Here is a 17,995-nt window from a genome sequence, read left to right as displayed (position 1 = left end):
GAACATAAAGTGTGTATGGTGTTGAAGTTCAGTTGGTATCAAACCGAACAACAGTGTTACAGATTTAGGAGGTTAAATTTAAGCTCCATATTAACTACAACAAAAATATTGGAGAATATGGAAGCTCATAGAGACAGAAATTAGAGCATATGCTGCCAGGGTGGGAGGTAGGGAAATGGGAAGTTAATGCAGAAGTGTGTAGGGTTTCTGTTTGAGGAGGGGGACAGTTTCAGTAGGGGAAGGTGATGACGGGACCACATATGGTAGATGGGTTAATCCCTCTGAGTGTGTGCTTGGGAAGAGTTTGATGGGAAGATTGATGTTGTATGTAGGTTCCCACAGTAAAGGCAGTACATGGTCCTGGATGGGATCTAACAAGGGAGGAGAGAAGGTTCCTATTGCCATTATTGAGACGTATGTAAAAATAGGAATATAACCTGTAAGCTATGTATCAATGTTAAATTTTTTGAGCTTGAGAACTGTACTTAAAGAAGTTATATAAATGAATATCCTTGTTCTTTGGAAATGTACATGGAAGTATTAAGTGTTCAGGGAGCTTGATATGTACAACTATTCTGAAAATGGATTGATAAAAAGACAGAGATGAATATATAGGTGGAGTGATAGAATGATCCAGCAAATATGGAAAAATGTTAAAATTAGTGAATCTGGGTATTTAGGGGATGGGATACAGTTAGCTCTGTGGATTTTGTATTATTTTTACCACTGTCCTATAAGTATGAAAGTCTTTAAAAGCAGAAAGCTAAAGTAAAAGTAAAAATATAACAACCTAATAGGCGAAGTATTACAGCTTCTGTTCTAATTAGCATGTCTTTGAGTACCGGAGAGACTAAGCATTTTATTTTTTTCAGACCTCATTTAGTCTTTTTTTTGTGATTTGCCTGTAAACATTGAGATAGGTGGTGTTTTCCTCATCAGGTTTGCGTTTTCTGTGTTAAAGTTACTCTCTCTTTGGCTGCCATGTTTATCACAAACATTTATGCCAATTCATTGCTTGTCTTCAAGAATATGTTTTAAGCCTTAGATTTGGAATCTGAAGGACCCTTCCTTGACCTAGTCCTGATTCTGGCTTTTCCTAGGCTAGTGACATCAGGAAAGCTGCCTCGATTTCCTACTATGCTGAAAGCCGAGCCTCAGTTTCCCCGTTTGTAAAGTGTGCATGGTCCCCCCTGCCTCCTGGCTATGCTAGAAGGATGAAAGGAGCCACATGTTGCCTGACTGAGGGCCTGGCACTTAGGAGCCCCTCAGCTCTTCTGCCTGAGGTTTCAGAAAAGAGATGCTGAACAGTGGCTGTAAAGCCTCGTTCTCCTCTTGTTTTCTCTTTCTTTTCTCTGGAGCTTGTGGAAGAAGCTGGTGGAGGTGGCACCGCCTGCCCTTCCCACCCATCCTCAGCTGGTACAGGTGCCATGGGAGGGCTTTGTGGACCTGGCGATTGCCCGTCTGCCTGGGAGGCAGCAGCCTTCAAACCCAAAAGAAGCAGGGGAGGGCTGCTCATGAGGGAAGGTTTGGTCATGATCCTGAAGGCGGTGGGGAGCCTGGGAGCCTTTTGTTTGTTTGTTTAATACTCATTTAGGGCTGTAATAAAGGCAAAGAGGCTGCATCCCAGATGGAAAGACAAAGCACGGGACAGCAAACTGAGAGGCCTGGGTGTCCCTGGCTCAGCTCCATGGCCCTTTCTCGGGCATGCAGAAGGCACTTGTCTTTAGACAGTGACAGTGCCTTGTCCTGAGGCCTTTATCCCGACTCTTTGTAGCACACCTCTCCAGGTGCACCTGTGTGCCCCTGGCAGGGTCTGCAGCCATCAGCACAGGCTTTGCTCCAACTCTGCAGTGGGCTCTGTGCCACGATCTCTGTCTGGGGCCTGCGTGGCTGCTTCTCCATCTCCCAACCTGGGCACCTGTTCTCAGGGAATAAGCTTTCAAGTCCCCTTCTCTGCTTGGAGTTCAGATCCCTAAGGAATTCTTTCATCTGCCCATGCTGTGACACTTGCTGCATTATACAGTAAACCATCACCAGGCCATGGAAGGTCAAGGGTATTTGGAGCCCTTGTCATCCTTATGGGACCAGCATTGTCTCATTACCCTGGGACATGCTGCTCTTGGCGATGCCCTTTCAATAAAAGCGATTCCTGGGTCTTTTAGGGGAGAGCATAGCCTAGAAACGTTCTGGTGGGAGAGTAAAGACTTGCAACGCTGGTTTCTCTTGTTGCAGCGGGAAAATGCCGGAAGTGGACTATGTGGTGTTGTCGGAATGGTTTGACTGGATTGTGAAGAACATTGATGTGTCTGTGGATCTGATAGGTAAGATGGGCCCTCTTCGACACCCTCCTGGGCCTCTCCCGTGAGTCCCTGACCAGCAGGGACAGTGAATAGGGCACTTGCTATTGAGATGCTTTTCCCTCATTAACCCACCCTTTGCCCCAAGGGCACACAGGGTTTGGGGGATTCTGATCTTTCATAGAGAAGAGCCTTTGTTTCTGCAGTTGCTCTCCCCTGGGTCAGCTACATCAGACTCAAATCCATTGTGATTGGATGGGTTTTTCTAGTTTGTAGAGGAGGGAGGAGGGACAGAACTGGAAGACCCACTGTGGGGAAGCAAAGCTCTGTCTATGCCTGGAATTTCATTCAACTTCACGGTGATCTCACAGCTCTGCTGACAAGGAAAAGGGATGAAAGGGGATGAAGGTCAAGATGCCTGCTAGGCCACACAGCTGGCCAAGAGCCAAGCTGAGAGCTGACCTGGTCATCCCCCCATCTTGGTGCTGTTCTCAGAGGTTTCTCTCCACCCCTGGCCTCACTGCCTTCCTTCCCCCTCTCCTTGGCTTGTGCTTCCAAGCTGTTATCAATCGTTGTTGTTGTTTTAACCTCAGTTTATCTCCGGACCACTCCTGAGACCTGTTACCAGAGGTTAAAGATGAGATGCAGGGAAGAGGAGAAGGTCATTCCACTGGTAAGAACCCTCTCCCAGGTAAAAGATGATCGAGAAGGCCTTGCCCACCCCAGCGTGGCTCCACTCACCATGAGTTCATTATGCCATTGTCCACAGAGAGAGAAACAGGAACTGGGCCTGTCAGAGCTTCCTCTGTAGCTAGGGAGCCCATGTGTGGATGTGCAGATCGGCTTCATTCCCTGTGATCCCTGACTCGGACACCTGCACCCCATGCTCAGAGTCATCCTCCTGCCCAGCCTAGGTATCATCATGGCTTGTCTTTTCCACCTCCTAAAGATGTCTCGACTTTGGCCTGGGTGATGCTTCTAGTATGGGACACTATCCATTCAATTTCCCAGCCTAAAACCCTTCAGTGCCTCACCAGTGTCCAGGATAAAGGCCCCTCTTCCTGACATGGCATTCAAGACCCCGTACAACCTGGCCTCAGTTACTTCTCTAGCTTTATCTCCTTCTACTCCTTGCTTTCCACTCTCTGGCCATAAAAAACTAGTGGTAGCTACACACACACACACACACACACACACCATGGAGTTACACAAAAATGCTTTTGCATGATGGTTTCCTCTGCCTTCAGGTTCAGCTCAGTTGTTACCTTCTCCAGGAAGCCTTCCCTGATGGAGAGGCCACGGACCCCCACCTGAAGGAACCAGGTCCCTTACTGCTAGAGAAGTTGCTGTAAATGGAAACAGCCAAATGGGAGGGTCCTAATTTTTGGCTGGACATTGACTCAGGGCACCAGCAGAAGGATTCATGCTCTCACAACACAAGTGGAGCCCCGTGCAGGGCGGTGGGGTGATGGTTTATTGTAACGCATGGACAGGCCGACAGAGGTGTGTGGCCATGTTGATTGCTGAACCACCTGAGCCAGGTTGGCCACTGCAGAACTTCTTTGTCCAAGTCACTGCCCTGTCATCATTGACAACTTTGCCCCAGGTGCCCGAGACTGTGGGAGGGAGGGGTTTGTTCCCCTCCCCATGCCTGATGGCCTGTGATTGTACGGTTTCCCTGGCAGGAATACCTGGATGCTGTTCACCACCTCTATGAGGAATGGCTCATCCAAGGAAACCTTTTCCCTGTGGTGGCCCCTGTTATGGTAAGTACGTCTTACCATACTTTTTCAGAAGTGGGGACTTTTTCAGAAGTGATACTAGCCATTGGGTAGACTGAAATCGGGTTGAATCCTTCAGAGCTCAAAAATTTGGAAGAAAGTGGGAAAAAGTTTGTTCTCTTTCATGGTCCCATTTCTGGACTGAATTTTAGAGGAGGTGGACAGCTCTAAGGGGAAGTGATGGGCCCTAGTCATCATGCTGTGGTCACAGTCCCCTCCCACTTGTGTAGTATCGTCCAGGAAGGAATGTGCCCGATGACTGGTGCCTCTAGACCTTGGTTTTGGTTGTAACCATTTAGATGTGGTCTTTCCAAAACGACCTTCTCTTATTCAATGGATGATGCAGAGCCTTGTTTTCTTGACGACTCAGGGACATCAGAAGGAACGTCAGTTGCTGTTCTGGGCTGTAATGTTGCCCTTAGGAGGTGCTGAGTATATAGGACTTTGCCCCAGATAACTGATGTCTGTGAGTTCCGGGGTTTGCTTTTCATTGTAATCCTGTTTTCTCTGGCTGGCACTCATCGTTTCTAAATGGTATTGACGTGCCCGGCTTCGTCAGTGCTCCCTCACATCCCCATCCCTTTGTTTTCTGATTTGCTGCTGCTACGTTTCCTTAGGCAGTCAGAAAGATACCTAGGATGGTTAGAAATAGATCCACCGTATGAGACCAGAGAGGGCCAGAAATGAATTTTTGGGCCTGGCCTTGGGGACATCTGTTTATGCTTCTCAAATGCTGTTCATTCGTAGCTCTTCCAGGCAGTGACTTTGATGGAAAGTGAGATATTAACTGCAGTGGACTTCTAGAGTAAAATTCTTTTTTTTTTTCACTCGTTATAGAAAATTGGACAATATATAACAGTGAGAAAAAAAAAATTCGTACTCTTACCTCAGGGACAACTATGGTGGATTCTTAAAGTGAAAAATCTAGTTGAGAATGTAGACTGGACCTAGAACTGGGAGTATTCAACTCTAATCTTCCTCTTGACTTGCCCAAGGCTTGTCGCCCTCCCCCTGCCTGCCTCCACCTCTCCCCATCTGTGAGGGAAGGGTGATTTTCAGGTAAAGTACAGATCTGTGACCATGTGTTTAATTTCCAGGTGATTGAGGCTGACCATGATATGCAAAAAATGCTGGAACTCTTCGAACAAAACCGGGACCGAATATTAACTCCAGAGAATCGGAAGTGTGGGCCATAGGATCATGCAAGAAAAATGCCTGCAGTCTTAGCTATTAGGAGTTATTTGGAAAAAATCCATTCTTAGGAGGGCTTTATGTTTGGCCAGATTTTTTTCCTAATGTGTATTTCTCTAGGGTCTCTGGCCCTTGTGGGTAAAGATAAGGGACCAACAGGTCTGTTGTGCCTTGCCTTTTGGTACACAGAGCCTTGCATTCCCTCCCTACTGTCCCCCACCTCCTGGCTATTTCCCACTTTTCAATTCCTCTAATTAACCTTTAGGAAGGACTTCCTTTGTCCAAGCACCTGCTGTGTACCCACTGTCATGCTGGCTCTGTCTACACATCGTCTATAAGCCTTCAGATCACCCAGAGGTTGAGGTAGTGTTCTGACATCCCAGGTGAGGAAGCTGCAGCTCAGAGAGGTTAAGGGGCTCTCCAGGGTAACACAGCAAGTGTACAGTGAAGCTGACTACATTCAGACTTTTGGTCAGCCTCAGAAGTTTGCCTGAGGCTGCTGTGTTGTTCTATGAGCTGTTCCCCCATAGCCCTGACTTTACTTACTAGAGATTCTCACATCTGCACAGGGAGAGCCAGCAGTACACAGAGCCGATATCATTTTATCATTATTTGAGCAGTTCTTGAGGGCAATCAGCATTTCTAGACTCTCACAAAATTGTGTTATGTTTTGTTTGAGTCCAGTGCTGAGTGGTTTCCCAGTATGAGGCCACTGTGGCATCTGCCACCTCATCATCTGGACTTTGATGGCCTTAGAACCATGTGTTGGTCTACTTGGTGATGAAAGTCCTGCTTGAGCTGCTGCCAATTTCATGTCAGGCTTTTGGTGCCTGGCTGGCTCACCCAGTGCCAGGCTGGACATGGGGCAGCCAGCCCTGGCTTTTGAGGCTCCCTTACTCCCTGCTCTCCTTGTGTGAGGAGCTTTGCCATTGGAATTACTGAGATTTTGTGACCCGGAGGGAGAGACACAGTGGCCTTAAGTCTTTTTGAAATGTTTCCAACCAAGGAGATACCTTGGGCCATAGATGAAACCATCTTTATTGGTTCAGAAAATATCTTGACTTCACTCAGCTGTAACAGCACATCGGAGGCACAGTTGTGTCTTAAATCAAGTAGGTAAACAAGAAAGAAAGAACATTCCCTTTGGGAACAGTCTGGACAGAAAAGTCAGGGTTTGCCAACAAAGGTTCTTGAAGCATTGGCGCTCCCGACATTTTGTCGGTGAGAGGTGGAGAGAGCTATGGGAAGACTGGCTGCAAACAGGGGGAAGGGTCAATTGTGAACTTTGGAGAAATATGCAGAGGCCTCTCAGTGAGCAGGATCTGGCTGTGCACGAAGTTGTGAAGGCTGCTTGTGGCCTCTGTGTGAATGTGGGCACCTGCGGCCTTCCCACTCTAAATTGGTCATTGAAGCCTCTGCCAGTCCAGTCCCAGAGGAAGCCTGAGCATACGGGAGTGCTAAGGGTCAAGGACGCTGACTCCTCGCTCTTCCTGTTTGGCAGATCCCTGGGCCTTTTTGGCAGAATGAGCAGAGCCAAGTAGGGACTGTATCCATCCGCATCTGCAGACCAGACGTCGGGGATTACCAGGAGATAGATGGGAGTCTGGACAGGCCACCTTTGAAAGCTTATAAAGGAACAGCCCTGTGGTTTTCCCCAGGCTCATTTGGAGTATCTGTTTAAAGGGAAATGTGACTTTTATCTCAGTGTATAGTAGCCAATAAATCCTTTGCCTAGAACCTGATGTAAATTTTGTATGCCTGTGATTTTAGCTCCCTGCAGCATCCTTTTGCAGGTAGGGTAGTGCACGTTTAATGTTTGAACACCGTGTTTTCCAGCATGGTTTCTTTGGGTTCAAGAGGATGCTGTGTGCATTGGCAGTGCCTGGGGCTGGTTGCAAAAATCTTCCCAGCCCAGAGATCAGACAGTGTGAACCAACTGGAGCCCGGCTGATACCAGACCAGATCCACCTCCAGGCCAGGGACACGATGATCTGGAGCAGCAGGTTGAAGCTTGCTACAAGCCAGGGCAAGATAAAGGCAAACGGCATGCGGGAGCTAGGGGAACATTCTCCAGGGATTCCCAGGAGTGGCTGGGATGCACACGGGTGATCCCTGAAGCAGGGGGTAAGCCAGGGCAAGAATGTTCGAGGTCTCGCGGTCTGCCACGCTCTTACTCCAAAGCACGTGATGTCAGGACACTCAGAGCTGCCTCAGCTGCTTTGACCCTGGCTATTTTTTTTTCTTTAATATGGAACAGCATGTACATTTTCTTTATTTTCAGTTAGCATGTTGGTGAAATATTCCAACTTACATTTAAGTGTTTACAGTTTACATTCCTTAGAACCATTAAAAAATATTTCATGTATCTGTTTTTTTTGCCTTTCTCTCACATAAAAGAAGTGTGGAGGCTGTGGCTGGGGCTGGCGTGACTCTCCATGGTTTCAGGGGCCCAGGCAGTCTGAGAGGGTGTCGGTGCTCCCACGCTGGCTACAGGTGGCATGAGGGCATCTCTTCCCAGTCACCCTTTCATTCACATGTGGATAATGACCCTTCCTTGGCACAGCTGAGATAGGCTGGAAGGTTCTAACAGGACTTGGCCAGGAGCCTTGGCAAGTGTGGGAAATGCAAGAGGGAAGTTGATCCCCAGAGAAGGGGCTGCCTGACCTAGCTTCCCCACCATGGCACCCTCTGGGCCCACACCTCGCCCTTGCCTCTGCCCCCATGTCACACTGCCCATGTGGCCCTATGTGTAATGTCCCTGGCTCAGCCTGCCTCCCCGCCTGGGCTTTGTTCCCTGACGTGCCCCCACCAGCATGACTCACTAAATGCAAGTGACTGAATTCACGGAAGAGTGAATAAGGACCCTGGGAAATGATGTCACCCAACTTATTTTTGCCTTTCAGTTTCATTTCCTGTCCCCCTTCATTTCTTCTGAGCCCCTTACCCAGATAAGAAGTGTCCCCCGCCCAGGGAAGACCTCAGCCAGCAGACCTTCCTGGAGACTCCCAAATCCTGCACCATCAGACCTGGGGGAGAGGGGAGGATTGGCCATGTTGGTTCCTGTACTTAAAACTTGGAAAGTAATTACAAGACATTTCCAAAACCTGTTCTACCCCTGAGGGTGCTGTTGGGCTGCCTGTGTTTTCCTGGAGCCTTGGGGCCCTCATTGGGGAGCCCACTTCCAAATGCTTATGTGTCGGTGCAGTGGGCAGTGCTCTTGGTCTCCACCCTGAAGAGTTACATTTATTAAAATAATTGACAAGCTCTTGAAAATGTTAGTTCTCCATTTTTAGTAGTAGTAGTAGCAGCAGCAGTAATAATAATTGTAATACATTGCCAGGCTTCTCTGGGCTTTGGTGACTGGGTTACTCACAGAAGACCCCAGGGTCACTGGCACACAACTTTCTTTTCTTAATTACCCCAACCCCACAGCTTCCCTAAGGCTGGAGTGGATTTTGGGTCCTCTGGTTTACATAAGATGGTGAGTTAGGCAAACTTTCTTTCAACAGAATCCAAGAGAAGGCCTATCTTGTGGGATCCAGAATGGGTGCTGGCCTTTACTGCCATCCACAGAAGTTGTCTTCTAGAATTTTGCTGTATCTTGGACTTTTCTTCTTGTCTTCAGGACAAGACAGAACAAGGAAGCAGTGTTTTAGATAACCTGCAGCTGCTGGTGACTCCCAGCTTTGTGACTTGTTCCTACAGACAGGTCCATCAGACGGACCCTGATTGATTGGCAGGAAGGTGCATCCAGGCCATTCTGATGGAAAGTACCAACTACTGCGGGTACACAAACCGCAGCTGCACCATGCCCCAGTTCTCCCTGGCACATCACCTGGACTTGGGTGCTGACTTCATGGAGCTCAAACTTCAGAGCATTGCCATCACCCGGAGGACTTTTTCAAACCCAGGTGGCCGGACCCATCCTCAGAGTGTCTAATTCAGCAGGTCCTGGTGGTGCCTGAGAATTTGTTCTCTAGCAAGAAACTAAGGCTGCTGGTCTGGGGACCACCCTTTAACAGCCACTGCTCTGGGTCTTTCTCTTTTTTAGGATTGAACAGCCAGGAGTTCAAAGAAACCTTGGCACTTTATTCAACCTTTGTGAACCTTGGCTAACTTAAATATCAAATAGGGATGCTCACTTTCCAAGGTGGTAGTGAGGACAACGCAGGTGGCACGTGGAAGGAACCCCAATCAGGGCTTGCTATACAGCAGGGGCCCAATAACTGTTAGTCCAGGTGATGTGCCAGGGAGAACTGGGCCATGGTGCAGCTGCGGTTTGTGTACCCGCAGTAGTTGGTACTTTCCATCAGAATGGCCTGGATGCACCTTCCTGCCAATCAATCAGGGTCCGTCTGATGGACCTGTCTGTAGGAACAAGTCACAGGCCCAGCCTTGGCTGGTCCTCAGAACTGCACCTCTGAAAAAGGCCACATGGTCTTTCTGGAATTTAAAAAAAAAAAATCGGGGGAGGGGGTTGTGGGTGGTAAGCAGTGGGCCTTTTTTTTCTTTAAAAGGTTTTTTTTTCTCATTTTTTTTCACAGAGACTCTGGCTGTGTGTGGCGTTCTGTGGCGTGACAGGGAGTGGAGGAGAGCCGGGGCTGCTTCTCAGGCTGTGGAATCGGCACCTCTTCTTGTACTAATGAGGCCCTGGGAGTTCTTACATGAGAAATGTGGTTTTCTGGGCTGTCTCATTTCTCAGCAGACCTCCCTCCCCATGGGCCCAGGTGACCCTTCAGCATCCCTTCCCCTCATGCGCAGAGGCGATAAGGAAAACTGCCAGACAGGCAGTTCCAGGCTTATCTTAGGAATTACCCAGGAAAAAGAACAGTGGCCAATTGTCAAGTTTTAAGCAGATCTTGCCCTTGGGGTCCACTTGGGTCTAAGGTGGGGGGGGGGGCTTGGGCTTTGGGGCCAGCACGTGGCTGGGATCCCAGTTTCCCCACTATTATGGGTCACCTCTCTCCCCTGACTCTGTTTCCTCCCCTGGGCACTGGGAATTCTGTTTTCTCCCTCAGGGCAGGGGCTGCGCAGACTGGGAAGGGGCAAGTTAAAAGAGATGACCCACGACAAGAGCCAGTGCCTGGCTATTTCCTGCTCCCTCAAACCCCTTCCCTCTCTTCTCTCTGTGCTTGGCTGGAAAGGGGACTGGACTTTCTTGCAGCGTGGATGGCAAGCTCCTGGGTAGAGGAGAGCTGTTGGTGGGTTGCGTCAAACCAGAGCTTTGCACAACCTGTATTTTTATTTTCAAAACGTGCTTCTCTATCAGGGCTGTGGTAGACACATGATCTCAGCATCCTCACCAGCCATTCCACTCTCCCTGGAGGCCCAGGCAATCTGTAAGCAGGTGCCTCTCCCCTGCTCTCTCCCTCACAGCCCCTCCCTCTCATCACCTCTGTGCTGGGTGCCAGGCCCACGCTGATGAATAGGACAGATATGATCCCCTCACCCCCCATGCAGCACACAGTTCATCTTCTCATAGCTGCCCTCACCTTGAAATATCCCTGAGAAAGCTCCACGGAGGCAGGAAGGCAGCAGCAGCCTCAGCGCCCCCTTCTGGTGGGGTAGAGAATTAACTTCCAATATGATAATATATCCCATATCAAATATGCAATGAACACAAACCATACAAATTTGGTGAAGTAGCGTGATACATGGTGAGCATACACAGAGGTTACAATGGTAGAGAAAATCCTTTTTACAGTGGTAACAAGATAAATACTTCAGCATACATTTAACAAGAAATGTGCAAAATTGTGCAAGAAAAAAATCTAAACACCCCTGAAAGACACTAAAGACTTGAAGAAAGACAAAGATGTCCCATTCTTGGATAGGGTGGCTCAACAGTATAAAGATGTAAGTTCTCCCTAAGTTAATTTACAAATCCCATTCAATCCCAGTAAAAGCACCACAAGTGATTTTATGAAGTTAGACACATGATGCTGAAGTGCATATGGAAAACCAGACATGCTGGGATAGCCAGGACACCACTGGAAAAGAACAATTACAATGGAGTACTAGCCTTACCAGACGTTGAGACACACTGTAACACCCCTGACATGAAAGCAGCGTGGTCCTGGTGCAGGGATAGACGAATAGATCAGTGGGATAGAATTGAAAGCCCAGAAATGGCAAGTTAGCGAATGGTAAAGGTGGCATCTCAAATTAGTCAAAGATGGGCTTTTTAATAAAGTCCAACTGGGTAGCCATTTGGAAAAAGAATCAGATCCACATCTCACACCATACCTAAGTGTGCTGGTTTGAAAGGATGTATGTCCCCTAGAAAAGCCGTGTTTTAATCTAAATCCCATTTCATAAAGGCAGAGTAATCCCTATTCAATACTGTATGTTTGAAACTGTAATCAGATCATCTCCCTGGATGATGTGATTTAATCGATAGGAGTTGTTAAACTGGATTAGGTGATGACATGTCTCCACCCATTTGGATGGGTCTTGATTGGTTTACTTGAGTCCTATAAAAGAGGAAACATTTTGGAGAAAGAGATTTGGAGAGAGCAGAGAATGCTGCAGCACCACGAAGCAGAGGGTCCACCAGCCAGCGACCTTTGGAGATGAAAAGGAAAATGATTCCTGGGGAGCTTCATGAAATCAGAAGCCAGGAGAGAAAGCTAGCAGATGACACTGTGTTCGCCATGTGCCCTTCCAGCCGAGAGAGAAGCCCTGGTGTTTGCCATGTGCCTTCTCACTTGAGAGAGAAACTCTGAACTTCATCGGCCTTCTTGAACCAAGGTATCTTTCCCTGGATACCTTAGATTGGAAATTGCTATATATTTTTAATTCGGACAATTTTGCAGCCTTAGAACTGTAAACTAGCAACTTATTAAACTCCCCTTTTTAAAAGCCATTCCATTTCTGGTATATTGCATTCTGGCTGCTAGCAAACTGGAACGCTAAGAATAAACTCCCAATGGATTAGGAATCTAAATGTCAAAAATAAACCATACTAGAAATACTACAAGAAAACAGGGATGAATTCTTCTTTAATCTTGATATAGGGAATGGCTTTCTAGTTATTCCAAATCTGGGGGCAATAAAAGTTTGATAACTTTGACTATTAAAAAAATTGCACAACAAAACACCATAAACAAAGTCAAAAGACAATAGAAAAAACTGGGAGAAAATATTCACTGTATATCACAAAGGGCTCATGTCCCTAGATATGCATAAAGAACTTTAAAACATTGAGGGATAGAGGACCAAAAATCCAATAGAATAATTAGAGGTATGAACAGTTGATTCATCAAGATACATAAATGGTCCTCAAACATGAAAAATACACTCAATTAGAGAAGTGCAAAGTAAAAGAGCATGGAGATATAATTTGTCATCTCTCAGATTGGCAAAACAACACAAAACAAAACCAGAAGCCAAAAAAGATGCATTCTGTTGGTGAGGCTCTGTGGAAACTAGCATGCTTGTACATTGCTGGTTCCCTGTGGAGGGAAGTTTGGTAAGTAACCAAACTACATACACACTTACCTTGTGACCCCACATTCTTTCTTCTAGGACCTTCTAGAAATACCCACTTCTAATATATGAAAATATACCTGCCCAAGTTATTTACTGCAGCATTGTTTGTAACTACAAAGTATTGGAAACATGTATTTTCCAAGTTTTCTACTCATTTGATGGTTTCTGGATACCTAGATACTTGGAAACAATGGGGAGTGAGACAAGATAAAGTTTACCACTCATGGAGCTTGTATTGTTCTAATGGGGGAAACAGCAAACGAATGAATGAATGCATGAAGGAATAAAATAAATAAAATCTCTGTGCAGAAAATTAAAGCAAGCTGATATGAGAGAGAGATGGAAGGAAGGCCTCCTCTGAGAAGGTGCCATTTAAGGTGAGGCATGAAAAACAAGAAAGAGAAGAGGCTATGAGGCAGGGGTGCGCATAGCATGTTCGAGGACCTAGAAGAAGCCAGGTCCACCTGCCTGTAGTGGGCATGAGGAGAGGAAGTGAGCAGCCCAGGTGGTAGGGGGTTGGCATGGCCTTGGGAGCCCCCAAGGGAACTGAGCAGATCAGAGCTGTGATCAAATGTAGGTTTTAACAGGATCCCTCTGGCAACAGGGTGGACTTCAGAAACATGACGGTGGAAGCTGGGACACCAGGGAAGAGGCTGGCAGCGATGCTGGTGGCTTGGATTAGTGAGATAACTGGAAGAAGGAGGGAAGTGCTGGGATTTGGGCTCTGTTATAAAAGAAAGCTATGGGTTGGATGAGGGTGTGGGAGAAAGAGAAAGAAAGAAAAGTCATGATGTCTATATTTGGGCTTCAGCAAGCAAGTAGATGGAGGTGCCATTTACCTAGATGGGGAATACTGGAGGGAAATAGGATTTAGGGGAGATCAAAAGTTCTGTTTTGGGGGTGGGGGTGCAAGGATAGTTCAGTGGTAGAATTCTCTCCTGCCGTGCGGGACTCTTGGGTTTGATTCCCAGCCCATGCACTTTCCAAAAACAAATAAGCAAATGAAAGAAAAAAAACAGTATAAAAAATTCAACAAATGACAACAAATGTGCTGCAATAACGTGATACTCACATGGAAAAAGAATGAAATGTGACCCCTGGCATACAGCATACAAAAATAAAAGTTCTGTTTTGGTTTGGGGTGAGCATTCATATTATGCTAGTGATCAGATAAGAATGATTACAGGTTAAAAACTTAAAAGAAAAAGAAATAGCTTGCCTTTCTTGATCTTCAGCTCCAGTTGTCCTCCCAGGCCCCTACTCTGCAGTGTCCTGGGAATATGTCTTGCAGCAGCTACAGTGGCTCCCAGTGGGTCCAATCTCCTGCCCCATCCCTCCTTCTGAGTTTCCTGGACCCTCTGCCTCTGGTCCAGCCTGTTCTCTCTGATCCTATCCCAGGACTGTGTCTAGGATCCAGTCCTCTCCCCCTCCCCTTTACTTCAGACACTGACAGCTTCGCCAGTTTGAGTGTTGGCTGTTGGGTGCTGTGCTGAGTGATTGTGATGGTGGATGGATGGATGGGTGAATGAAACGATGGGTGAGTGGGTGAGTGGGTGGATGGATGAGGTGTGCCTCCATCCCTTAGTGCAGACTGTTTTCTGCATTTTCCCTTGAGAGCCTATGTTGGGACCTCTGTCAGTGGATAGTTCTCTCTGATTGCAATGGAATGGGACCAATTCTCCTTAAATCCTTCCCACGCATGGTTTCCCCTTAGTCTTAAGGATGGAAAATGGTGGGGTCCATGCTCAGTTCTAGGGAGAGCAAGGCAGGCATCAACATTTATTAAGTACCTGCTCTATGCCCCGGAGAGGCCTGTACCTATATAATCTTTACTCCTTATGCAGGCCTGCAGGCAGGGGCCACCCTCCCATTTCACAGATGGGAAGCTGAGGGACTGACCCAGAGCCAGTGTCACCTACCACCCCATAGAGAAGATTATGACGGGGGGAGAACACTCTCTGTTGAGGTCCCAAGGAGGGATGCTTAAAACTGTGCATGCAGGTGGGGCCTGGATGTGCCCACTGTGTGCATGTGGGCATGTGTATATATAGGTGTGTATATGGGGACAGGAAACAGCAGGTGGAGAGGTGACCTCATGCTAGCAGCCCAAGAGGCCCTTTTTCTTGGATGAAGTACAGGTAGGAGAGTTGACCTTAAGCTCCCAGCTGTGGTTGACCTTAAGCTCCCAGCTGTGGGTTTTTCTCCGCCAACTGGAAGTTAGCTGGGAGGAAAGGGAGGCTAAGAGTAGCACGCAAATGGATTAAGGGCACATCTGGTTATCTGCCAATTCTTCTCTCTTTTAATCTACGCCAGGTGAAGTGGCTGTTAAGGAAGTCAAAAGAAACTGCAGCTCAGAGGTGCAGGATGATCTGCCCAAGATCACATGACTGAGCTGGGATGTGAAGGGGACAGGAGGTCCACTGAGGACTGGGTTGGGTACTGTTGGGCATTATGCACCCCTTGCCTTACAAATCTCCCAGCCTCCTTTACAGAAGAGGAAACTGAGGCTCAGAGAGGCAGGGTAAGTTACTAAAAGTCACAGAGCCAGCATGTGGCTGGGCTGGGATTTGAGACCAGCTGGGGTTGGCAGATTGGTCCCTGTGCTTGACAGGCCATAGGCTGACTGCTGTTCTCCTGACCATGCACCGCCCCCTCCACAGTCCCAGATCTACCACCTGTCCCAGGAGTCCCTTCCCGGTGTGCGTCACGGTGGGGGTAATCTGCTTGGTACCTTCGAGGTTGAAGCCCTCAGCCATTTCCTGGGTGGTGGTCTTGGGTGGGAACTGGCACCTCTGGGGGGATGTAGTAAATGCTGGGGGGCTCTCGCACATGCGAGGGGGCCTGCATAGACCTCCAGAGCGAAGTGACTCTGTCGTCTGGGCTGCCACCCTCACCAGCTGCCTCAGGTCCCACAAGAGGCTCTGGCTGTCCACTGTCTGCTCCAGGGCCGGGAAAGCTCCCAGGATGGCCTAGCAGAGCTGGGCATCCAAACAGGTGGGAGAGACGCTCACAGAGCTCATCTATCTCAGAGGACGTGTTCGGGGTGGTGGCATCAGTGCCAGGGGTGGCCAGCTCCGGCTCTGCTTCTGGCTTCAGGTCCAAGGACTCCCCCGGCAACTGGGGACCTGGTATCAGGCAGAGCTCGCTGGGGATGGGGACCCCCAAGCTGCTACCTGAGGATGTGACCACCTCATCTGAGGATGGGCAGGCAGCCAGGACTGGGCTCTGGAGCCAGTCTTCTTGCAGGCCACCCAGGGGTAGGTCTTTGGGGAACAGAGGCGTGTGGCGCAGGGCAAGGTCACTGTAGCGGCTCAGGAACTCCTCGCTGTCCGAGCAGGTGCTGGTGCGGCGCGGGGGGTCCAGGGAGGCCAGGGGGCCTTTGAGGAGCCTGCCAGAGGTCATTGAGGCCTCACGCGGGCTCAGAGCCACAGGCAGAGAGCTCTGCTCTTCCCTGACCTTGGCCAGGGCCCTCTCAGACCCTGCTCCTTCCAAGGGATCTTGCTGTGGCATCTCCAAACCTGGCCGTGGCTGGGTCACCTTCGCTGGCCTTCGCTCTGAGCTGTGCCTGCAGTGGGGCCCGTGGGCCTGCCCGCCTGCAGTGCCGAGAACGGCCTCGCATGTGACCCTTACCAGGAAGATGTCAAACACCACCTGCTTGGTGTCCTCCTCGCTGATGGTCTGGACCAGTGAAAACTCAGCCTCGGAGGTGGGCATGTAGCCCAGCCTGCCCAGGATGGCATCCAGAGTGTGTTTGGAAAGCACAGGCCGCACCCAGTAGGCAAAGCTCCCGGTGAATGTCTGGAACACACGGGAGGCTTATTACAGGTGGGACACACCTCGGTGGAGTGACCCAAGGCCAGGCGCCCAGAGGCACCAGGTAAAGCAGGAGGCAAGGGCATTTGGCCAAGAAAAGCTGGCCCTCGATCATGTTGCCCTCTGTCCCTTTTTACCGATGGGCACAGACACAGGACAGGACCCCTCTTAAGTCACACAGCCCAAGAGTCTCTGAGCTGGGCTATCGCAGCTCTCAACCAGCAGCTGGGGCTCGCAGCCACAAGAGATCAACCCTCTTCAGGGACTTCCCAAAGGCAATCTCCTCCCCTCCATTTACCAGGCCTGGCCCCTGCCACTTCTCCAAACCTACCTCCCAGTCCTTCCATCCCTAAACTCTGGGCTCAATCACTCCTTTACCGTTGAGAACATGCCAAGCCCTTTCTTATCTCAGTGTCTTTGCACTCACTATCGTCTAGAACACCCTTCTTCAGGCTTTTTTTGGGGGGTGCATGGCCCAGGAATCGAACCCAGGCCTCCCACATGGAAGACGGGCATTCTAACCACTGAACTACCTGTGCACCCTTTCAGGCTTTTATCTTAGCTAGTGACATCTGTTTCTGTAGATTTCAGCTGCACCCTCACCAACTCAGAAAGGCCTGTTTGTTTTCTCATTTATTATGAGCTGCCTGGTTCCCTCTCCCATTAGAGAGGCCGCATTACCCCGTGGTTTAGAGCAGCCCTGCCCAGGTTTAAGTCCTGGCTGCACTGCTTACTACAGACAAATTGTATTAACCTCTTTAGTCCTCAGTCTCTCCATCTGGTAAAATGGGACCAAAGTCGGCAGGCATTTACTGCTCCTTCCCATCCCCCTCCCTCCCTGGGGCAAAGCCCCACCCTGTTATTTCCCTGGAGCATGGTGGCACCTACCTTTAGGGATCTGATTTCCTTCCTCCAGGGAAACAGAAGCAGGTTGACAGAGATCAGCTCCAGGAACTCGAGGGCCTGCACCAGCCTGGGACAAATGTGCTGGGCAAGGCTGGAGTCCCCCTGGGAGCAGCCCTCCATGCTCTCAGGTAGATGGAGCTCAGGAGGAGCCCCTGTGTCCAGGAACTGCCAGGCCCTGTGGGTGAGGGCTGCCTGCCTGCACACCCTGAGCTGGCCCTGCCTTGCCTCCTCTTGGTAGTAGCTGATGAGGTCGCCCAGGAGAGCCTCGAGAGCAGCCTTTCCTGGGCCTGAAGGTCGGGGCCCACTCATGGTGGCTCTGAGGGGCAGGATGTGGTGGATAAAGTCCTGTGGGACTCCCAGGCCAAGCCCGGGTTAGACACTTGGAGGAATGGCTCCAGGTCTGCTCGAGGCCTGCCCCGCCCCGGCCCCGGCTGCAGTCAGGAAGCCAGGGAGGAAGTGTGCTAGCAAAAGAGGAAGCTGTGCACCGTGTGACTCTGCCACTGCTTGCGATCGTGG

General features: G+C 49.2%; 2 protein-coding genes across 5 annotated transcripts in view; one reads left to right on the top strand and one right to left on the bottom strand.

The window, feature by feature from the left end:
- Window positions 1-7,011, top strand: part of TK2 (thymidine kinase 2) — a 42,244-nt gene extending 35,233 nt beyond the window's left edge. For 3 of the 4 annotated variants that reach the window (XM_077132634.1, XM_077132635.1, XM_077132632.1), the window contains exons 7-10: window positions 2,233-2,321; window positions 2,891-2,970; window positions 3,983-4,063; window positions 5,176-7,011. In XM_077132634.1, coding sequence (XP_076988749.1) covers window positions 2,233-2,321; window positions 2,891-2,970; window positions 3,983-4,063; window positions 5,176-5,274 — 349 coding nt within the window. In that variant the 3' untranslated portion in view covers window positions 5,275-7,011. The other variant, XM_077132633.1, reaches the window with a different exon arrangement.
- A 6,648-nt stretch (window positions 7,012-13,659) lies between these two features.
- LOC143659547 (uncharacterized) lies at window positions 13,660-17,995 on the bottom strand. Its single transcript, XM_077132631.1, has 2 exons — window positions 17,462-17,995; window positions 13,660-16,558 (listed from the first exon to the last, which is right to left on the bottom strand). Exons 1-2 carry the CDS (start codon window positions 17,786-17,788, stop codon window positions 15,509-15,511), a joined length of 1,377 nt encoding a protein of 458 aa, XP_076988746.1. The 5' UTR covers window positions 17,789-17,995; the 3' UTR covers window positions 13,660-15,508.

This window comes from Tamandua tetradactyla, chromosome 16 (genome assembly GCF_023851605.1).
Source record: "Tamandua tetradactyla isolate mTamTet1 chromosome 16, mTamTet1.pri, whole genome shotgun sequence".
NCBI classification, from domain to species: domain Eukaryota; kingdom Metazoa; phylum Chordata; class Mammalia; order Pilosa; family Myrmecophagidae; genus Tamandua; species Tamandua tetradactyla.
The sequence above is the reverse complement of the archived record's forward strand: the minus strand, read 5'-3'. Positions and strand labels throughout refer to the sequence as shown.

Excerpts from the sequence above, each read along its gene's own strand:
- LOC143659547 (XM_077132631.1), bottom strand. The coding sequence starts at position 17,788 with ATGAGTGGGCCCCGACCTTCAGGCCCAGGAAAGGCTGCTCTCGAGGCT. Across the intron at positions 16,559-17,461 it reads AGGAAATCAGATCCCTAAAG|ACATTCACCGGGAGCTTTGC; the intron begins GTAGGTGCCACC and ends CGTGTGTTCCAG.